Source organism: Platichthys flesus, chromosome 5 (assembly GCF_949316205.1).
Source record: "Platichthys flesus chromosome 5, fPlaFle2.1, whole genome shotgun sequence".
NCBI lineage: Eukaryota > Metazoa > Chordata > Actinopteri > Pleuronectiformes > Pleuronectidae > Platichthys > Platichthys flesus.
In genome coordinates, this window is record NC_084949.1 from 7,748,801 (window position 1) to 7,765,460 (window position 16,660).

At 40.5% G+C, this 16,660-nt stretch overlaps 2 protein-coding genes across 2 annotated transcripts; one reads left to right on the forward strand and one right to left on the reverse strand.

Moving 5' to 3' along the window:
• Positions 1 to 8,336: 8,336 nt before the first annotated feature.
• Positions 8,337 to 9,950, forward strand: syce2 (synaptonemal complex central element protein 2). The gene is made up of 4 exons (XM_062387303.1): positions 8,337 to 8,422; positions 9,228 to 9,307; positions 9,460 to 9,574; positions 9,750 to 9,950. The coding sequence occupies exons 1-4, from the start codon at positions 8,342 to 8,344 to the stop codon at positions 9,948 to 9,950; spliced, it is 477 nt and encodes a 158-aa protein (XP_062243287.1). The 5' UTR covers positions 8,337 to 8,341.
• A 438-nt stretch (positions 9,951 to 10,388) lies between these two features.
• On the reverse strand, positions 10,389 to 16,160 carry LOC133954307 (glutaryl-CoA dehydrogenase, mitochondrial-like). Its single transcript, XM_062388668.1, has 12 exons — positions 16,006 to 16,160; positions 15,403 to 15,510; positions 15,268 to 15,300; positions 15,019 to 15,159; positions 14,772 to 14,834; positions 13,555 to 13,725; positions 13,323 to 13,452; positions 12,379 to 12,595; positions 12,160 to 12,263; positions 11,468 to 11,593; positions 11,205 to 11,365; positions 10,389 to 10,930 (listed from the first exon to the last, which is right to left on the reverse strand). Exons 2-12 carry the CDS (start codon positions 15,503 to 15,505, stop codon positions 10,857 to 10,859), a joined length of 1,323 nt encoding a protein of 440 aa, XP_062244652.1. The 5' UTR covers positions 15,506 to 15,510; positions 16,006 to 16,160; the 3' UTR covers positions 10,389 to 10,856.
• Positions 16,161 to 16,660: the final 500 nt, after the last annotated feature.

Consider the following 16,660-nt stretch of genomic DNA (forward strand, 5'->3'; position numbering starts at 1 on the left):
ATATGGAGCACCTATGGTTTACATTATGCATTAATGCATAGCAGTCTGAGCCCAGCAGTCGCCCTTTAGTCAAATTCCTGTTTACATTGTGTCAGCGCTGCCTGTTCACCTATTCTGTGGCTTTGCCTTAATTTTCTTAGGTATCATTTTATATATACCTGTACATCATTGGCAGCATTCAAACATATGTCACTCATTAAAATCCGGTCACACAGCCTGTAAGTAATCTGGACATCCAGTTGTTTTTATGCTCATGTCAGGAGCATATATATATATATATGCAAAAAATGAAATAATGAAATACTGACATGGCTACTGCCGCAAAAGGACGGGAGAGGTCAAGACTTCTGCAGTCTTCCTTTCCCCGTCAGAGAACCACCTGGCCTGCCAATGCGGGATTAGGCTGGATGACAGCAGATTGGCAGTGACCATGGCCTGGATAAACGCAGCCAACCAATGACTATTAACCGGGGAGCGAAGCACAGAGAGCACAGCAGACAGATTTCTATTTTTTACACCCTCCTCTCTTGCTGACATGATGGATGTTGAGTTTCACTGCTCTACTGTGTCAGATGAAAGAAGATCTTTACAGAGAATGGCACCTTTCAATTCTGCACAGAGAAAATAAAAGTATGCAAACAGACACACAGCATGCTGGACTATAGGTTCACCCCCCTACAACCAGGCAAAGCACACAATAACTTCTTATTGTAGCATCTGAGGAAATGGCAAAGACATTTTATTGTTTATTGGCGACTTCAGGGTTAATGACTGTTGGTGCGTGGGGTCTTGGTTCAGGTATGGGATAATCTGCTGGTGTCATGCTTCGTCAGAGCTGACAGGTCTGAGTCACTGCTGAAAGGAAGCTATCACCTGAGGATAAAGGACTAGTGAGGATAAAGGACTAGTGAGGATCACTTAACCTGGACTAACCTGTAGACCAAAGAAGCCTCGCCTCACACACTCTGATACTACTATGCCCATATACATGTATGAGTTCATCTTCAGGTCCTGAGGGGTGCACCAATAGGTTGGCAGCAAGTAAGCAATTTGAATTGATTTTATCAGCAGTTATAATCCCAAATTATGACAGTTGTAATCATTAACTTAACTTTTTATTACACTCTTTAACACTCAAGGAGTGGATGCGGCATTGCAAATCTATATAGCAGATTCAAACCAATATGACAGGAGTCTTATTGTGGTGAAACTGCAGATAATTTGAACCCTAATCTGCAGCTCCTTCAGCTCCATTGAGCTGGGTGGTGAGTTTCATTGCATTATTTAGCTCAATTTCAGCAACAGCAGACTCACAGCTGTAGCTGGTTGAGCATTTAGCAGCTAAAGAGGTGGGTATGTCTGGGATGTTGGTGGAGACCAAAAACAGAGCTAAAAGATGTACAATCATCATGTTTCCGGACACACAACTCCAGATTCATGACAGTGTTGAGCCATAATTGTGAATAAGCAACTGTTTGTTTATAAATTCACCATACGGATTATATGTCAATGTTATGTTGCTGCTAACTGGTATGCTATCTAATGTGTTATTACCTTTTTAAACCCTGCATTTGTTTGTTGGTTTGTTTGTAAACTGGATAACACAAAATAACTCTGACTCTGATCTCCATGAAAATGTGCTACATTTCCAAATAGAAACCTGGATAGTGATTTTTTAAATGTGGTTTCATGGGGGGACTGTTGGACCTTGGCAGAGAAGTGCGTTCTATAGTTCCTTCTGTAAAAGGGTTTTTATATAGTTACTCCTAAATTTGGGTCTTTTCATGTATTTTAACATCTGTAACATATTCAAGAATCACCATTAACAATTTTTGTGACCAGGTTTTTTTTCAGCCCCAGCATAACCCATGCTCACTGGTTTATATTCAGTTGCATGTTTTAGGTTTTACCAGCTGCTGCCGAATGAAGTGCAGCGCAGTAATCCTGCACTCACATGTTCCACTTCAAAACCCCCAGACAACAATTCTAATCCCAAAACATCTCTTCCCATGGAGGACACAGATTTAAGGCTGATCTCACTGCAGGCAGTTAGGCCTGTGTAAACAGTGTTTTCATTTGTGTCATTATGCCATCACAGTATGCTCATTGTCACTATGATGATGAGCATCAGGAAATTAAAAACAATCACCCCGTATATTACAACATATAGATAGATAGATAATAAAAGTGAGGAAATCTTATAAGTGGGTCATTGCAGTGTGGTCTGGAAACTTCGGGTGAATCTCTCCCTCTATCTGACCTTTGATCTGTATTAGCTCCACCTTAAGCCCCACCCCGCACAGAGATCCTGTGCAGCTAGTACATCCCCACCCCCCCCACACACACACAAGTTAAGAGCATTAAAATCTCCTGCTTGACGAAATAGGATTAACCAACCTTTTATCTTTTATCGCAAGTCACAAGTGAAGAAAGGGAAAGTTCTTTCTAAATTAATATAAAATATAACTTGTTGTTTTCCTCAAATAAAGGCACAAGCGAGGGTTTATTTGTTCCAAGAGCACCAAATAGGAAGCTGCTAAATCCTGTGGTGACTGTATACGACCCATGACATCACGTTATTCCACCTGAGCTCTCCCTTCTTTGCACTAATTTATAGAACTGCCCTTACTTTGGCAGAAAATTGTGTTTTCATAAGAGATCTCATCCTCAATAGTAAGAAGCTGATAGAGCAAATGTGTTTTTAGGGACTTTGAAGATGATATAATCTACAGAAAGTGATCACATGTTCTGAATCCTAAGGCTAGTTGTGAGTTTTAAAGTGCTTCCCCTCCCCCCCATAATTTATTTATATAATGGAAATCATATCATCCATAGTCAAGATTTTCTAACTAAACTTCTTCTTTAATTATTTTTTTTTAATTTTAAAATTTCACCCGTTGTTTTCACTTCCACCTTCTTCCTCCTACGCCTGCTCCGTGTCCTTTCACACTTCCCGCACCAGTGCACACCTTCAGCTTTTACAGCTGCAAATCCATTCCCCCTACTCGCCACATCTGTGCACTGGTTTTTCCCACCAGGTTGCTTCAAACATCAGCTCTCATTAGATAAAGTATGTTGAATGTCTCAGTGCTGCTATTTCTCTTTCCAGGCAAGTCCCAATGAGTGAAGCAGAGACCTCTGCCCAGGCCAACAATAATCTTAAAGAGCCCACTATCACAAAACATACACACACACACACACACACACACACAAAAGTCACTCCTGCTGCTTTGCAATGAAAACAGAGCCTTTCTGCTGCGCTCTGCTCTTCCTGCTCCATCCATCACTGACTCCCCTCTGCTCTTCACTCAACACCCTTCTCCTCTGACAGACACTGTATCTTTGCTTTCTCTCTCTGCACCCCCCCCCCCCCCCCGAGCCTGGATCAGTGTCCCGTCACACGACAACAATAACAAGGTGAGTTCTAATTCCACGGCTCAAAAGTAATAAAAGGACGTAGTATTAAAGGCTAAACTGCTCATCTAATCTTCTCTCCCTAATCTCCGGCCCTCCCTGACTACAGGCTCTCTGGTTCTCACAGATGGAATGAGCAAAGTTGCCTAAATGAGAGTTTTCCCCAAAACATCAAATGATAATAATAATGGTGATAAAAAAAAGTTAGTGTGTAATTACATTGATAGTGCATCAGTGATGGTGAAAGAGAAAATTAAAGATTAATGGGAGTGCTGGCACCATGCAAATGTGTGTAATCCTGTGTGTTTGAGATGTCACAACCTTTTTGAAACCGGATTTCTGCTTCACTGCCAACTTCCTGCTTAAAATAGAACCTAAAATCCGTATTTCTGTGTTATGTAACTGTGTGTGTGTGTTTTTGTGTTGTGCTCCTGGTAATATTCATGTTGTTTGGGACCTAAATCTGTTTACACCATTAGGTAATGGGGGGGGGAAAAAGACCCCATAACAAAATCTATAAAAATTTTGAGTTGAAGGCATGTTTTAAGGTAATGTTAAGATAAGGTTAAAGTTATATGTTAATTTAGATTAAGGTTAATCTCAGACCCAGGCAAGTAACAATAGTTAGGGCTAGAATAAGACTCCAGCAAAGCAATAATCTCAATGGGATGTGTGTGTTTTTTTTCCAACAGGCAAAAATAGAGAATTGTGAGCCTTGAAATTCACATCATCACATTCATCTCTTTAACAGATATGATTTGAGTGAGTCATGTAACAATATTCACTGACACTTTGTGACTTTTTGTTATTTTAAGATAATCCCCTATATTCATCTTTAGCATAGGTGACAGCTAAAAAAGGTATCACACAGTCCCCTGCGTCAAAGCGGTCACCTCCACTAATTGAATTATCTCCACCTTATTAGTCAGTTATCAGGGCTGATCCTCCTAAGGATGATATATTTAGTGTCAAAATAAGATTGGAACACAAGTGTTTGCAAACATGATCTCAGAAGTAACTAGTATTCACCTTTATTCGACACGAGAATACAGCACTGCAACGCGCACACTGATCTCTTGACCATTTCCCTGCAGGTCATTAAACACACTGTCTATAATACTCAGCAAAGAACTAGTAGGACAGAGTAGCTTAAAGATTGATTTTTAACTGGAGTTTTGTGGTTAAAAGTGATATATATTTGGAGTATCCTGCATTGAATGTGGTCACAAACTCCTAATAACTCAACTACGTCAGAAGATTGTTGAATCAGGCAAAGATTCCAGCATCCAAACAAATGGACTGATGTAGGAAGTGAGACTGGCAGGAGAAGGAGAATGATCACGATGGTGACTTGGCACAAATCCACTGGGAAAAGGAACAAGTGAAGGCGCTTGCATCTTAGGCTCTGTCACTCCAACAGAAGTTAATCCATTCGATCTGATTGGCCTTATGTGTTTCCAGGCTAACTGGACCCGCAAAACTCACTGGTTTATTCCACCGCTTTCCCAAAAAATGTTTTTCCATCACCTTTAAAACAGTGGATGGCCAAAGGGTGTGTCAGAGGCGAGAACAAGGAGCTACAGAAGTTCACCTTAAGAGGAGAAAGAGGAAGACAGTAAAGATGTACCATGTGAAAACTGTCTTGGACCCTTTTACTCATGCATCGCTCTCCTTCGGGATTGGCTGATTGTAGGACGGGCTCCCGATGCTGAGGGAGCTGGGCAAGAATGAGGGTAAGTACGGGATGACGGCAATCATAGGGCTGGACACCGGGCTCTCGATTTGGGACGTGATGGGGATGATGACGTCATCCTGGTCCCAAACGTGAAAAGCATTTGGATGGGAGTGGTTGAGGCCACCTGGCATGTTCAGCTGACTAACTCCATCCAGCTCAGCCTCCTTTTTCAGGTCATCATCAACCGGGCCCAACAAACAGTCTGTGGACGGACACAGGAGGAGAGATGAGGATTCGATTGTACACTTACCCAAACTAGAATGACACTCAGTCAAGCACATACCTCCGACGAGGCCCAACTGTCTCCTTGAATTCAATCAAACTCTTAATTAATACATTTTATTTGTATTTTCCCTGGTAAATCTCGCAATGTTAAAGACAGTAAAAAGAAAATCATGGATTCAAATACACACCAAAATTTGATGGCTACTTCCCCAAACCCATACCACATCCTTCCAACAAATCCCTGCAGTTGTTTTTGTGTAATTTTGGTAACAAACAAACAAAACAACCAACAAGTAAATAGACATAATACGTTGTCCATATCATCATTATTTAAAGTCTTGTCTTGGTTAATTGTTGCAGAATATTTCACTTAAAATAAGTTTTCTGAATTCTTCCTGCTGCATCTCCAAAATCTGCTATTTCTGCTATTTAATTATTTCATTTATTAATTAATTCCTGTATTGGGGTCATAATGACTATTAATACTAATAAATAAGGTGTCATAGATTTACACATTTTCAACACAGTGAAATCAAACAGTGCCTAATTTAGCTGTGAGACATTTACATAAAAATGATGCATTGAGTTTTTGAATGACGACTCAAACTAACTTATCAATGTTAAACTGAATATTTGCAATGAATAAAAAGCTCAGTGTTTTAAAACGTAAATCATTATTTAACCCGGATATTTCTTTACCTAAAGTCAAATGTCCTATTCATAAACAGACTATCTGTGGAAATATTCCTCACATTATAAAAAATAATGGAATAAATCAATATCAGAGGACAGGTCGAAAGAGAAAATTAACACTACATAAGTGCATTTGTACATAGATAAACAATATCATCCAGTATTTGGTTTATGTATGAGAATTGATGTACATCCCACAGACTTGAGTACCTGTTATATCCAGCATGAGGTCTTTGATGAGGTGACCCACGATGGCGTAAGCGACAGCGACCACGACCAGGGCGGCCATCACGAGGTAGACCACAGACTTGGGGAGCAGGATGAGGTCCCTGGACGGGGGCTTGTACTCCTTGTACAGAGGCTCCATATTGTGAACCAGGTAGTGGAAAGACTGTCCTCCCACATCTGTGAAATTTAAGTTGTCCAAATTTAAGTTGTCCATATTCCCAGAGCTACTCCGTTACATTTATATTCAAACAAAAAATGGTGCTCATTGGATTTATCCACTTGCTGAGATGTCTCTATACCTGAAATGCAGAGAAGCAGAGTTTAGGTTAGGTCTACTGCTCAGATATAAAATCAAATATCAACTCAACTGAAGCAGGATTTAATAGGAGAATGCAATATAATAATAATATATATTAATGAGCTACCCAGATGAAAATAGGCCAGTGAATAAATTCACCCACCTGTTAAGACCAAGTTTTTGCAGCTTCCAGATTACACACACTTGGATCTCTGCAGTGCCGCCTCACTGACATCTCTCTACATAGCAGTGTATTACTTTGATCGTTACTCCATCACTACCACCAGTGCATCCTGTAGCCAACAGGACACCGGGACTTTTCAGCCCCTCGGCCGCGTGCAGTGTCCTCGCTGCTGCAATAATCCAGACTGTGGGCGGTGACAGGGAGAGACAGATAGAGAGAGGAAGGGGGGGATTACACTTCCAATCACAGCCACGATCAATCAGGCCCTCATCCCTTCACCATCCTATCCCACAGAGATGACTTAATCCACAGCGAACACACACACACACACACACACACACACACACACACACACACACACACATTACAACCACGCACGCACACCAACATATCCAAGAAGCAAAGAAAAAGAGTGGTTGCTCAGAAATTCTCATTTGTTTTTAAGTCGTGAGAAGTAAATCCTCCTTGAAGTGACTTCTTGTCTGAAAAGTCCGAAATGAAATCCTGCTCCACTCCCAGATTTATCCCGATACTCACTTCACTGTGATATAATTTCTAATGGAGGTCTCTTTAAAAATATTTCCTGACCATTTGATTGTCAAACATGTAAAATCAGTGAAATCAGGAAAAGGGTGTATTTGAATCAATTTAGGTTCTTGTACTTTACTCAATTATATGCATTTTATGCTTCTTTGCCCCTGTTCTTTACATTTAAAAGAAAATATTTTGCCAACCACGTATATCTGATAGAAAGTCATTTTTGCAGATTAAAACTTTAATATAAGAAATTGTATTTATTTAGGAATTGTGGTGAATTGTTACACATTGATCTTCTTGAAAACATTCCGGTGATAAAATAAGAGAAAATCATTTTAAGGCACTAGATCATTCTGAATTACAATATTTTTATTTATTTATTTTTAAACTGCTTCTTGTTGAGAGCACCTTTTCCTTAAACCCACAAAATGTGGAAGATTTTGAATGTTTTGTATTTCATTTTATTTTAGTTTTAATGGATATCATTTTGCGTCTCATTTGGTTTTAGTTTTCTTATAAGTCATTATTGGTTTCTACCACATCCCACACATATTTCACATTCCATCAACGTGTTTAAAATTGATGTTGTGTCAAATAAACAGTTTGAATTATACACAGTATATTTGAGCAACCTGTATTATGACATAGAAGGAAACCAACTGATTAGCTAGCATAGGTTAGCATAACTACAGAGACAGCTACACTTATTCAACACTTCAGTCCAAATCACAGCTCTATTCCTGTAGGTAAATCAAGGAGCCATTTGTTTGCCAGACACTGTAAAGTGTAAGTTATAAATAATTATATTTTTTTCTGTGGAAGTGTGACGCTAAAGTTAGTGTTTTACATCCAAGAGCATTTAGCTAAAGCTAATGGTGCTAATGCTAGCTGTAAGTGGAAGAATAGCAATGACATACTATTTTCTCTGTGTGAAAACCATTTTCGACATTTGTCCCTGTTGTTTATCCTTTATTATTATTATTATTTATTCTAATTCAGGTTTCTCTCGAGGTTCAAACAGACCAAAATGGAATCTTTCTTTGAGGACATGACATTACCGTCCACCTCCCAGTCCACTCCTAAGAGCGGACACGGCGGCCTACAGATGGTAACAATTAATCATACAATAAACCAGAATACAGTTTTGTGAGACAAAACGAGCCACATAACAGCTACCAGCACTCACACTGCAGCCATATTGCTTCTCAAGAGCATCACTATCACTATCACTGCAAAATGTGTTGTAATATGTTTAAAGTATGAAGGTTTAGTGCTCAAGCTGCCAGATCTCTAGCGAGTTCCTCAATGGCCCTGTGTGATTAGACACTGTGTATTATCAGAAATCAATAGATAACTCTGTGAACGTGGGGACCAATTCACAGATGCACAAACTGGTTTCTTTCTCTTCCCTTCTTCCTCCTCCATCCTGCCTGGACTGTTCAGTTTGTGAGTTATGGGTAAAAAGAAAATGAAGAGAATGAAAATCATTTCGGCTTTCCAGTTACTTTCATAAAAGGCTGAACCTGATCTCTGTACAGCAAAAAAAAGAAAGAAAAAAAAGCTTCTTAAATGGGACTATTTATGTTTAACATTGTCCCTTGTCTCGATAAAACACAGATTTACTCAAACTGTGGAGCAAACCACAAATGTAGCCCGATTCCACAAGACAACCCTGAATATGTTGTGTGAAAAATGACTTTGAGATATTAAGATGTGGAAGAATATTGGGAACTGTTGTGTTCCGTTTCAGTCATAAATGGAGAAATAGACCTTTTCATCATAACTAGTTCACACAACACACCTTGATCCCATGTTGTACCCACTGACCAACACTAACATTTCTTTCTCATCAGAACAAATAAAATATGTTTGTGCTGTTTACAACTGTTGTTTCTATGTCCTTGGCGTCGCAGGCGCAGGAAACAGACCATGACTCCTCATTCGGGAATTTCTCAACTGGGAGCATGACTGAAGCTCAACAGCAACACACCAGGTCAACAATCACAGCCACACCAACGTGCACAATGCAACAATAATTCATGTAGTGTTGTGTTTTTTCAGCAGATGAGTTGTACTTCGTTGTTCCATCATTGACTAAGACATTAGACTGAAGACTGATTTTGATTTTATTGTCAACACTTATAGCTCGAGCATTGACGCCATAAGCAGAAGGGTGCAGGAGCTGGTGGAAAAGATTAATAACGACCGCACCAGTGACCAGAAAGTGTTGGACAGCTTTAATGAGAAGTTGGTGCAGAAGGTACAAAACTTTTTTTTTTTTTTATTCATCTGGTCCTCCTCAGTGTGTTGTTGTCATTTGTCTGGTCCACTAGGAGCATACTTAGCAAATACTCCTTTCACGACTGTGGGTGCTGCACTATCCCTCCCTGCAAAGATGTCCATATCTGTTTTTTCTCATATGATTTTTTTTCCAGGTGACAGAGGGGTGTCAGCAGATGCAGGAGCACATGTACCTGGTTTACGAGAAGAACAGTAATGAGATGCAGGTGAAGCTGCAGGAGTTGGCAGAGGTCCTGGGCAGCTGCACTAAACTCTGCAGTGAGCTTCAGGAGGCCAACCTGGCGCTGGCCAGTCTCAGAGCGGGTCTGGCCATTTCAATCACAGAGTCCCCATAAACTAGTAATTGTTCTTAGATATTGAACTGATTAATATGTTATTATTAGTAAGTCTGTGTTCATTATTACATTGAGTATTCAGAGTAGTTCAAGTTGTCTGTATAAAAGCTGGATTGGATAAGATTGCTCATCTGGTATTGCTCTTCCGTCTTTCTTCTTCCTCTTGTTCCAAGAATACACAGTTGTCTGCGACTGTAGCGTGGTCAGGTCAGGTCATGATTCCAGTCAAAGAAAAAGATGCAAAAACTAAATACATGTTTTACTTATATTGTTCCATTTCAATATGTGTTGATCCCCTAAATAAAATTTCAGAATACAAGGGCACGGTATTATCTGTTATTTGGCTCGGTTTTGTTAACATTTTGTATTTGTTACGTGTTTTCGTGCCTAAATGTATCATCAGTGCTTTCATGTTCCATCAAACCAGAGATGCCAATCTTTAAACCACCAGTAACAAAGATTTATTTTGATAACAGGTTACATCGATTTGTTTCCACACAGCCACACATATCTCAGAACCCATTGTAACCGCTTATTTACATACTATTTAGTTACTAAAAAACAACTCATAATGCCTTGACTGCTCCATGAGTTAAGGATATAAATACCTTATATTTACCGTGCAAATGTCCCTCAAATATCTCACTTGGACCCAATGCTTTGTTCAGTTGTTCTAACATATTCAGATACCAGGCAGAAGTGGTAATAGATGATTCCCTTCAGTATTTTAAAAAATATTATGTAAATGTAATAAAGTATTCGTGCTATAGCTCCTCGTGTGAGGAGGATAATTGCTCATAATGTTTCAACAGATGGAGTTCCGTTCAGAGATCACACGTTTCTCACTGGGCACATAAGCAGCAGTATTCCACAAAAAGTCAGTTTCAGGAAGACAGCGGAAAAGCATTAATTTCCAACAGTGAAAGACTGCAGTCCAGTGATGGCTTTGCCCAGGATCAAGGCATGGATGTCATGAGTTCCTATAGAAAAAAAAAAAAAAACATTAATTGTAATGAATTAAGTTATTTTCATTTAAAGATGTATACGAGTTATCCAGAAATATATAATTTTAAAAACAAGTCAGTGAACTTTAATGACAGACTATTCAAAAATGTTCCATATTAATCAATTGTCAACCTTTAACAATCTGTACACTGCTGATCTCTGGTGGTTGACGTACATTACTGCAATGTGGTACTTTGGTAAATCTTCACAATTTAAGAGCAGGGCCTTCCTTCATGCGTGTGTGCCTACCCTCATACGTGTTGACAGCCTCCAGGTTCATGACGTGACGGATGATGTGATACTCATCTGAGATGCCATTTCCTCCCAACATGTCTCGGGCTTGTCTGGCGATATCCAGCGACTTGCCACAGCTATTCCTCTTCAGCATGGAGATCATCTCTGGTGCCTCTCTGTTACATGACAATGAGAAGGAAACGTGTTTTTATTGCATTCGTTGACAGAGGCAAACACTAATGTGAAAGAAATTGAATTACAGAAAGCGAAAGACTCACTTCTTCTCGTCAATGAGTCTTCCAAGGGCCAGGCATGAATGCAGACCAATGGTGATCTCTGTCAGCATGTCAGCCATCTTCTTCTGCATGAGCTGGTTCCTGGCCAGTGGCACACCAAACTGGATTCTGATTGTGGGGGGGGGGGGGTAATAAAAACATGAACGACCTATAAACCAAGCCGAGGCTGGCTGAACTTGAGGAGACAGTGTGAGCAGTATGATAATAATGTCAAGCTTCTTCAGAGTGTTGGTGTCCTGGTTCCAATGCACTCTGAATACCCAGGGCGATTAAACAAATGAGCTGCTTAACAGATCGAAAACTAAAAGCTACAACAAGCAGGTGACGATACAACAACAAGACTATACAGCTTTAACATTGAGATTATTTACTCAATGCTGGGAAAGAGACCGGCACTAAAAGCAATGCAAAATGGGGGTTAAATTAAAATGCTGGGTTGCTTGATCAAGCACAAATGTTTAGCATTGCGAACCACACCTAAAGGTTCCACTACTTTTACTAAGTCCTATCCCTCAGCAGATAGAGGTAACAAGATTTCCCCAGAACTCAACTTAGACCCTGTGTCGTGGAAAGGTTCCTATTTTCTGGGAACATTTTCTGTTGTCAAAACACATCTTCTGTCAGATCCTCGGACTTGATTTGTTCACACAAACTGTCCTCAGAATATAACGTACCTGTCCAGAGTGTACTGTCGGGCAGCATGGAAGCAGAATTCAGCCGCTCCCAGGGCTCCCCAGGCAATGCCATACCGAGCGTTGTTGAGACAGCCAAAGGGACCCTGGTCACAAAGGTCAACAACGAAAGAAATGTAAGATATTAGCGCAATGAAACGTTCATGTTGTTATATTTAATACTTATTTTGTTCAACTTGGTGTGGGTGAGTAGCCACTTACAGCCAGACCAGAGACGTTGGGCAACAGGTTCTCTTGGGGAACTTCCACTTCGTCCATAAGGATCATGCCAGTGGCTGACGCCCTCAGTGAGAACTTGCCCTCGATCTTGGGGGTGGCAAAACCCTTCATTTCACGCTCCAGGATGAAACCTCTCACTCTGCCGTCCTCACACTTGGCCCAGACCACTGCAATGTCTGCTATGGGGGAATTTGTGATCCTAGCAGAGGAAGGAGAAGGAGAATTCACCAAGAACTTAACACAGGGTTGCAGTTAAGCTGATACACAAAAGCTGGTGTGGCTTTAACCTAACCCAAAGAGAGGAGCACCTGTTAATATTATTATTCTCCAAATACAAGACCTACTTCATATTTAAAATTAAAATTATGATCTAAAACTAATGGACACTGGGACAGAATGAATTTTCCCTTACGGTATTTTATATAATTTGAAAAAGAATAAACCATTTTAATTTTTCTTATATGCATTACATCACTAAAATCATTTCCTGGACTACGCTTCCTCATCTGTATTTTTACCTCCACCAAGCAGGTTATGTTTTAATCTCTTGTTTGCCTGTTTAGCTGCTTTCAGACATGCACTGAACTCCCGAGATTCTCTGCACTTTCTACAGAGCAGGTGCATGTGGGAACACAAATGCCGGAGTGAGAGCCTCCGGATTATCTGCCATCTAAATCTCTGCCTGGCTCCCTAGAATAAAGTCAGTAGAGAGTCTGGAGACTTCGATCCGAACACAGCAGGGAATCCTCTGCTGGATTCATATCGAGCGGGTGGGAATGTTGATAAAGCTTCTATCTATTACACATGGCGGATAGGATGCAAGCCTTGGTGGAGGTGTTCTTTCTCTGAGCTCCCTTCTTGTTCTCTTGTCGCTTTGAACAAACGCTCCATCAGAAGGGCCTGTTCATGTGGGTGTGTCCACCTACCAGGTCTTGGCTCCACTGACGGTGAAGGTGCCGCTGGATGGGTTGTACTTGGCCTTGGTCTCCATGCTGCTGGGATCACTGCCGTGGTTGGGCTCTGTCAAGCCGAAACAGCCCAGGATTTCTCCACGAGCTGTAGATAAAAAAGAAAACACAAACACACCATACTGATTCAAATAAAAGTATACTGATGTTTCTGAAATGTAATGCTGAGTTGTGTTAAAATGTTTCTTACCAAGCCTTGGCAGGTACTTCTCCTTCTGAGCGTCTGTGCCATAAGCATTGATTGGGTGCATGACCAATGAAGACTGGACGCTCATGGCTGACCGATACCCGCTATCAACTCTCTCGACTTCTCTGGCGATTAGGCCGTACGCCACGTAACTAGTGCCAGCACAGCCGTATCCTGCAGGGTAAACAGATAGCAATGTACAATCCTGATGGGTCAACGGCCTGCAACTTAAGAAAAACAAAGCAAACAGAATGCAAAGCAAATGGAGAAAAGAAACATCTTCTTCAGTTAGACAACACATTCACAGCAAATAGAAAACAGGCTGTTAATACTCATTACACAACCGATGTGAAGTCGGACACGTGAAGTGAATATGGCTGAAATAAACTTGTTGCTATGGTGTGTGACTCATGAAGATACTAGTTGAAGTTGGCAAGTGTTGTTGGGAAAGTAGATAAATACTTATTTAACATTGTGATCACATGATTCAGATGAATGTGGTGAAACTTGAGTAAACCTTCATCATATTATTAGCCTCCAAATATAAGTAATCTGAAGAAACTGATTGAGAAACAGGCTGCAGTCATGATCAGCTAGCTATATACCTAACTACAGATTATTTAAATTGGTGCCCTCAGTGTGTCACTTCTGTTGTTTTGTGAGTATTTGGTTGTTTTGTGAGTATTTGCATTGTGTTTTCTATTTGCCATGCATGTTATCTCAAAATGATGAAGATGTTTTGTATATTTGCACGTGTTTTGTATATTTGCACGTTTCCTTAAATTGTAGTGAATTGAGCTTTCAGGGCCAACGTAATATAGTCGTAGCATGACAAAAATAAACCATGAAGCGTAGAAAGAAAAATGTACGCATTTATAGACTGAATATATAAATTGAAGAACATGTACTTTGCACTGTTTAGGATGGAACTAAGATAAGATGTTCCTTTAATAGTCCCACTATGAGGACATTTGAAGTGTTACTGAAGCAAAAAGGGAATAGTGAAATAAACACTCAGTAGAGGGTTATTACTAATTAAAAAAACAATATAAACACAAATAACTATAAAAGACAGCAAAATGTACAATAAAAAACAATATATATATATATATATATACAGTAAAACAATTAAGTACAGGTATGATATTGAACTTGTCTTGTACAAATATAAAATGTAATTATTATTACATGAGTGAGTATAAGTAACTATTTTTGTTTACCTTGAATAGTTGGGCCCAGGACACCCAGCTCTCCCATCTCTGAGACGATCTCACGGTGGAAATCTGTAGCACGATGCATGTTGGGAAAGAGAAGGTGATAAGCTTGTAAAATCCTTTTAATAGAAACAAACAAAACGGAATTATTCTATTTTGCAAATTTCTGCTCTTTCCCGTTTGATCTGTCTGTGTAGATACAGTCTATGGTATACCCTGGTATACTCTGATCATGGATGTGTGTTCAGCTCACGTTCATGTCTGTTGGCCATGACGATACGGGGCATGAGTTTTTCCTGGCAGTAATCACGGAAGGAGTCTCGGATCATGATCTCCTCCTCTGTCAGCAAACCCTCCAGGTTCAGAGCGTCCCGCCAGTTGAATGGCACCTTGGCTGAGGGTCAAACCATGTACACACACACACAGTGATTATGTCACCATCACATGCCGGAGCAGAACGCGTAAAGGAATCTGGACAGACCATGTTCAACACGTCACATACCTGCCTTTGTCGGTTTCTTGACTTCTTCAACGTCTGAAGGGAAGAAAAACAATGAAAAAATATTGTCACTCCAACATTATCGTACTTTCACACTGTCTATGTATATATTGTATAAATAAATAACTTTAAACGCACCTCTGGGAGCTGCTGCAACAGTGCCCTGGGCTCTGGACGCTGTGACAACAGCACATCTTTGGCTGCTGGAGAGCAGACGGGTCGCAGCACTTCTGAGAGCCATGTTTCCTGAGCATGGAGGAAGACATTTTAATTAGAGCTGTAATATATATTAATATGACTGAGTGGGACATTTAATGGAACATTGTTATGTAACTGTGTAACAGGTTGAGGAACCAGAACAGGTATAATCAGGCCAACACAAACCACAATGCAAACAATATGCAATATCATTAACCCCCAGTGATTATCATCCTTGTAAGCTAATAAACCCAGGTTAAGTGTTGATTGTGTATTGATCAATCATCCATACGGTATCATGACTCCATGCTGGACAAAGGGCAGAGATTTGGGTGTTAGAATGTCACGGGAATAGCATAATAATAGTAAGAAGGTTGTATCTACGTCTTTCAGAACACACGGTCCCATACAGACCAGTTAGACCAGCACCAACATGTCCGTGCAAAAATGTAAACACGCTTTAACATCTTTCAGTGACCTTTCTTCAGTAAGTCTCGTCCCACTCATGCAGTTCTCTTTCAGTCTCCAGTATCTGTCGCTTACCTTTTCTCCTCTCGGTGGATTTACGTGAGGATCTGATGCCTTTCAGCGGTGAAGTGAGCTATGAAAGTTGCTTAAGTAATATTTCTGCCGGTGCAACGTCACAGGGATACGTAACGCCACAAATGTGGGAGCTGCTGTCCGCCATGACAGGTGAGGCATTTATACAACGAGAGCTAACTTGCTAACTAGCTAGCTCAGCGGAGGAGTAAGCACTTTGAAAGCACTCAGTGAGTTTAACTATCCAGAATGCTACAGCCTATTTTCGGTGTCCTTCAGGGCAAGTGGTTTAATTTATAGTTGGCGTATAAATTGAATTTGCGACACTTGCCCTCACTCAAAATGGCGGCCTGGTGTTGCAAGTGTTCGCCTGGTATGTGGGGGCAGTAGAGGGTGGAGGCCCAGGCCCTCCCAGCTCATTGGCTGGTAAAATAAGATGCCATGCACTCAACCTGTGAGCCCCTGTACCTGTTACATACAGTCTGTACACAAGTTGAGTAAGTGACATTATAGCTGGCAGACCCACAATTCAACAGAATGCAGACTTCATACAAGGCATAATAGTCCCTCAAATTCAATAAAAGTAATCAAAACTTATCTCACACACACACACACACACACACACACACACACACACACAGACAAATATCTGTTCAGT